The sequence below is a fragment of the Gekko japonicus genome, unplaced genomic scaffold, assembly GCF_001447785.1.
Source record: "Gekko japonicus isolate JY-2015 unplaced genomic scaffold, Gekko_japonicus_V1.1 scaffold2503, whole genome shotgun sequence".
Lineage (NCBI taxonomy): Eukaryota > Metazoa > Chordata > Lepidosauria > Squamata > Gekkonidae > Gekko > Gekko japonicus.
Genome location: NW_015167130.1, coordinates 15,370 through 21,213, shown reverse-complemented (window position 1 = coordinate 21,213; position 5,844 = coordinate 15,370). Strand labels below are relative to the sequence as shown.

Genomic DNA, 5,844 nt, shown 5'->3' with positions numbered 1-5,844 from the left:
CGTGAACAGCGGATGCTGTGAAGCGAAAGGCGGTTACGTGATGTTCGGCCGAGGTCTTGACGGAGCGAGGTGCTGAGCGATGGAGCAATGATCCCGGCGGCGGCAGGCGGCGGCGGTGACGATCGGTGCTCGGTGCTGCAGGGTCTCCTCCGGGTCTTGTTCCCGAGAGGTAGAATCCCACCTTCGTCGCCAGTAAAAAGTACTCAGAACGTGGAGTGATTCAGCAAAGAGTACTTTATTAGTGAAGAACAAAGACAAGAACCCCCGGCACGCAGGCCGGTATATATGCTCAGAAACCCACCACCAAAACACACCCCCTAGTGACCCTATAGGTTATTTACAGTGGCCGAGAGTCCCATTGGCTCTCGGCCGCGGACCTGGCCCTCTGGTTGGTGCGGGCTAGGATCCGCTCCGCTATTGTTCTGCAGGGACGAAGCTCTGGGCTTTTGCTTGACCGCATGGCCCAACGGTCGCGCACGTGGTAATGGCGGATACATTACACATCATATGCTGGAATAAATAGGGTGCATTACATCACCTACCTTTCTGGTTTGCAATCTTTCCATCAGGGCAAGGAACACAATCGTAACAGCAAAATTTATCCGCTTCTTTCTTCTGCTTCTGAGAACCAGGAAGGCAGTATTCATTGCACCGTGAAATGGGCACCACCTAGCCAAAAGCATAATAGGCCTTTAGGACTTGTTCTTTTTTGATCATGGGGATGGAATAAAAGACATCAATGATAAGTAAGATTTTTCATTTAATTTCTCATTTAATTACCCTTTATAATTGTTTTTGTTGTTGTTGTTATACTTCTATATACCTTTTTGTAATTTCAGTCCTCACAAGGTCTTTTTTTTAAATAATATGACACATTACTGGGTGCTCCAGCAGGAGGGTAGAAAGATTTAGAAGATGATTCCTGGCTCTGCACATCTGCAGAATGAAAGTCTGAGATTTTGTAGAACCTCATGAACATCTGCACATGAACGTATGAATCAGACCATTGGCTGATCGAGAACAGTATTGTCCAGCAGAGGTGGTCTCCAAGATCTTAGGCTGAAGTTTTTCCCGTCTTCTGCTGTCTGGCTGTTTTAACTGAAGATGCCAGGGACTGAACTTGCTATCTTCTGTAGTCAAAGCAGAAGCTCTTCCATTGAGCCACAACCTCTCCCTACAGCCTCCCTTCCTGCACCTCCTGTATTTCCAATTTGCTAACCCTGGCAGATGTTACTTCTGGAATCTTGTTTCTGAAAATGAGATTGACTACTCTGCTCAGTGGCTTGTTCCATAGAATAATTTAAGGTATTTATCTATCTAGGCATGTAAATGAAGCTTTCCTTTAATGGAGCCCAACCCCCAATGGCTTATGGGGGAGGAGTACAAAAGGAAGGAAGTACACAACAGAAACCCCTGGGCTGGTTCTAGAACCACTGGACAGCTGACTCATAGCCTCAAGCAAACAGCGAAGGGGCATTTTAGCTCTTGCCTTCCGCTATCACCAAAAGACTTTCACCTCCAGCCATGCAAGTAGTTGCAAACAGGGAAGGAAAGAGAAGCTTAGTGTGAATGTTTTACCACTGACATAGATCTTCTGAACTACATTTGGATTTTTTTTCATAATCCTAATATATTTTAGTAACTACATGAATATAATGAACAGAGTGTATAGAATCTTAGAGTTGGAAGAGACCTCCAGGTCATTTAGTCCAACCCCCTGTACAATGCAGAAAATACACAAATACCTCCCCTGCGCCCTCCGTGACTGCTGCTCCATTCCCAGAAGATGACAAAAAACCACCAGGATCTCCAGCCAAACTGGCCTGGAGAAAAATTGCATCCTGACACCAAAGTGTCAATCAACATTTCCCTGGGCATGTAAGAAAGGGCCTCGAGAACTAAGCGCTGAGGCAACCCTTCCTGCCCTCCCTCTCATGTCAGCATTGCTGACAGATGACCATCTAACCTCTGTTTGAAAACCTCCAAAGAAGGAGAGTGCACCACCTCCCGAGGAAGCCTGTTCCACTGAGGAACCTCTCTAACTGTCCAGAAGTTCTTCCTAATGTTTAGCCGAAAACTCTTCTGATTTAATTTCAACCCATTGGTTTCTGGTCCAACGTTCTGGGGCAACAGAAGACAACTCTGTACCATCCTCTATCTGACAGCCCTTCAAGTACCTGAAGATGGTTATCATATCCTATATAGAAAACATACATTAAAAAAAATATGACTGGAGATAGTTGCAACTCAAGCCATCCATTGTAAGAGTCCTACTATGCAGAAAAGGAAATCCCCCAACCTTGGAGCAGCCGACCCAGTAATAGAGGTGCCTCTGTGACCATCCCAGAATACACACCTGGTTGAAGCGGCTCTGCCACACAATTCTGTCCACGTCAATGATCAGTTCGTTTCCTTCAAAAACCTCAGGATTCAGTTTTCCAATTCTCATTTTATCATATGACTTGTTTGGGAATATGACCAAGTTCATGACATCAAATCCACCTTCCACTTCCTGATTAGCATTAAAAAACACTGTTTCACCTGCTGAGTTGTTAAAGGAAATACGTCGAAGAAACTGGTGCAGCTAGGCAGGAAAAAAGAAAAGAAGAAATACCATTGTGTTGGAGGTTTATGATGAGATTTACAAACAACTTTCTTTCCCGAAAACATTTTATTTAAACCAAAACAATAGTGATAACACAGTATACTGAGTACAGAAAACAAACAAGCACTGTATAAATAACGCGGACCATGGAGTGCACAAAGGTCATGCAAAGACAAATTGTATTATAACAAAAGGAAAAAATAACAAAAATAACAAGGGACCACATATATCAGTAAAACGAAATTGCATCATAAAATGTGCAAGTCCACAAATGGTATACATAAGTTCAGAAATAGTTGTTGACGAAGACTCCGGATTTTGATCTTCGTTTCGAGGATTCTTCTTCAAAGAGTTCAAACTACTTCATAAAGTACTGATAATGTACAGAAGACTTCAATCATGTATATGTAGGAAACTCCTACTGTGTGAGAGGCTTACTAACTACTTGAGAACATGTTCCACTATTGATCGGATCCCCGGCTTTATATTAGTATTAGGACTGAATTTTTCCTGTATTACTAGTCTGAAGGCTTCTGTGCTTTATGAGTGCTGTGTGAAGGAGTTTTACTTTACTGATATATGTGGCCCCTTGTTATTTTTGTTATTTTTGCTTTTTTTATAATACAATTTTTCTTTGCATGACCTTTGTGCACTCCATGGTTTGCGTTATTTATACAGTGCTTGTTTGTTTTCAACATTTTATTTAGATACAGCCTGATGAAGCAGGTATTTTTGTCTGTTGCAGAAAAAAGGTACCACAAGCTTCATTTTTTTTAAAAATGCTCTGTATATAGAATATAAGAATGTAAGAGCCTTGCTGGATCAGACCAATGGTCCATCTTGTGAAGTATCCTGTCTCACACAGTGGTCAGCCAGTTATTCTAAAGGGCCATAATCTTGTCATAGAGCCCAACGCCTCCTCCATTGATATTGCCTCCTGCTGTCAGTATTGAATAGTTTTCTGGCTCAGAAAGGGAAGGTTCCCTTTAGTCATCCTGGACACAATTGTATTTGGCTTTTTCCACTACCACAGGAGGTGGTGGAGCTATAAGCATGGATGGCTTCATAAACATGTGGATGAACAATTGGATAAACATATGGATAAACATATGTAGCTGAGGTCCATCAGTGGCTATTAGCCACAAGGTACAGATAGGAACTCTCAGTCTGGGGCATATCTGCCCCTGATGCCAACTGGCAATTCACCCCTAAACCGCTGATTTGGGTCATAAACTCATCTCCATGGACCCCTGCATGTCTGGACGGGTTGTATCAACCTGTAACTGACCCCTCTATTTGTTATCAATCACCTCTGCTTTCTCAGTTCTGTATTGTTTGCTGTTTTTGATTGCTTAGTAAGTTCATAATTACAGAAATACTTTAATAAAAATTAATTTACTCTTCAAATCTGGAGTTTTCCTATTGTGCCAGAGCTTGGTATACAAGTGGTGTGCGATTCATGTACCCCTCTGGCCTATGATGTCACATAGCTAACTTCCTGTCTGGATCAAGGACAATCCCTCTCCTGTTTTCAGGCGCTGAACTCACAGCCACCTGGGCCCTCGGGGACCTCACCAGTTCCTGGTCCTTTGTTAAAGCTTATTTGCCTCTGGGTTCCCTTTGAGGATGTACGTAGATGTTCAGCTAAAATGAAGTCTCTTTGCATTTATTCAAATTGTTCAAATAATGAAGAGCGTTTGCTAGGCAGAAACCACTCACAATCACAGCATTAACAAAACAACAACAATACTAAACTGGTGCTGGGCAGAAGCCAAGTCTCTGAACCTCCCAATACTTGCAGGCTTCCCTCCTTGGGCCAATCTTAGAACTCACTGTCTCACCCAAAGGCTTAAGAAAGAGAGTCCATTCTGACAATAACAGTCCTTGGTATTCGGCTTGAAGCTCCCCCAGGCTTCGATCCAATTCTTCTCCGACATCACTGCCATCCTGATAGGCAGCTTTTTAAGACTGTCCGGTATCTCCTTTTTGTAAGCCCCATGGCCCCTGTTAGCCAATCAGGGCATAGTTGGTTAATCCCAATTGCTATCTGGCAGCCAGCTGTCAAGGCCACCAGGTGCCTTTAATTAATGCTTGGCCCAAACAGGCTGCAACTAACCTGTAAAAATTTACAGCTTGATGGCACTTAATGGAAGCCTCAAAATCTATAGACCCTGATCCTTACACTTCCCCAAACAACTAGGCAGGCCATTGGTGGTAACAAAGTGATGCTCTGTATTCTTGGTGTGGGGAGGGCAACAGATGGAGGGCTTCTAGTGTCCTGGCTCCACTGGTGAACCTCCTGATGGCACCTGGTATTTTTGTCCACTGTGACAGTGTTGGACTAGATGGGCCATTGGTCTGATCCAAAATTGGCTTCTCTTATGCTCTTATGTTCTTATTGTACCTATCCTCCACAAATGTTTCTAATCCCCCACTGAAGCCATATTTGCTTGTGGCCATTGCTACATCCTCTGGAAGTGAATTCCTCTGTAATTGCCCATGGAGTAAATAAGTCATTCCTTGTAGCTGTCCTGGATCAATTGCCCATCAATTTCATTTGGTGACCTGTGTTCTAGTATTTTCATAGAGGTAGAATCAGTTGTCTTCACCTACTCTCTCTATGCCATGCATATATGTGTATAATCTGTGTTATATCGCCAATAAATTGTCTTTTTTTTTGAACTGATAAATTAACAGTCACTTTAGCCCTTCTTATAGGAAAGGTGTTCCATCAACACATTGGATCCCTACACAGGATGTTTTCACTGCTGATCTGAAACGTGATGAAGAAACATCGTATCTCACAACAGAACCTCACCCACACTGACAGAAATCCAATAAACAGCCTCAGAAATCATCTGGACATCAATTATAAAGAAGCTGGTAAAGGAGGAACAGTTGTTGTCATGGAAAAATCAGACTGTATTCAGGAAAATTAAAGACAGATCTTCAATATTACTTTCTACATACAACTGTCCTCAAGACCCCATTCAAGAATGCCAAAAAGAACTGATCACATAGAGGAGCAAGGCTCTATGGACACACCACAGGATCCTCAACTGTCTAACTATCTCAGTCATAGGCACCATCCCCATGGGGGTGTCTGGATATAAGAACTCTATTCTCAGACTCTATGTGATCAGTACCCCCAGTTATGTATGCAACACCAAAAGACAGCAAGTAACCCTAAACAAGTTCTCATTCACATCAGTGCACTTTCTAAGGGAGGGAGGGAGGGA

The 5,844-nt window shown here is 42.9% G+C and overlaps 1 protein-coding gene across 1 annotated transcript in view; it reads right to left on the bottom strand.

Moving 5' to 3' along the window:
- Positions 1–5,844, bottom strand: part of LOC107111982 (vomeronasal type-2 receptor 26-like) — an 18,690-nt gene that overhangs the window by 7,157 nt on the left and 5,689 nt on the right. The window contains exons 4-5 of the mRNA XM_015413037.1: positions 2,357–2,584; positions 543–669 (exon numbers count right to left, since the gene is read on the bottom strand). Of these exons, the coding sequence (XP_015268523.1) occupies positions 543–669; positions 2,357–2,584 (355 nt within the window). The remainder of the gene's footprint in view (positions 1–542; positions 670–2,356; positions 2,585–5,844) is intronic.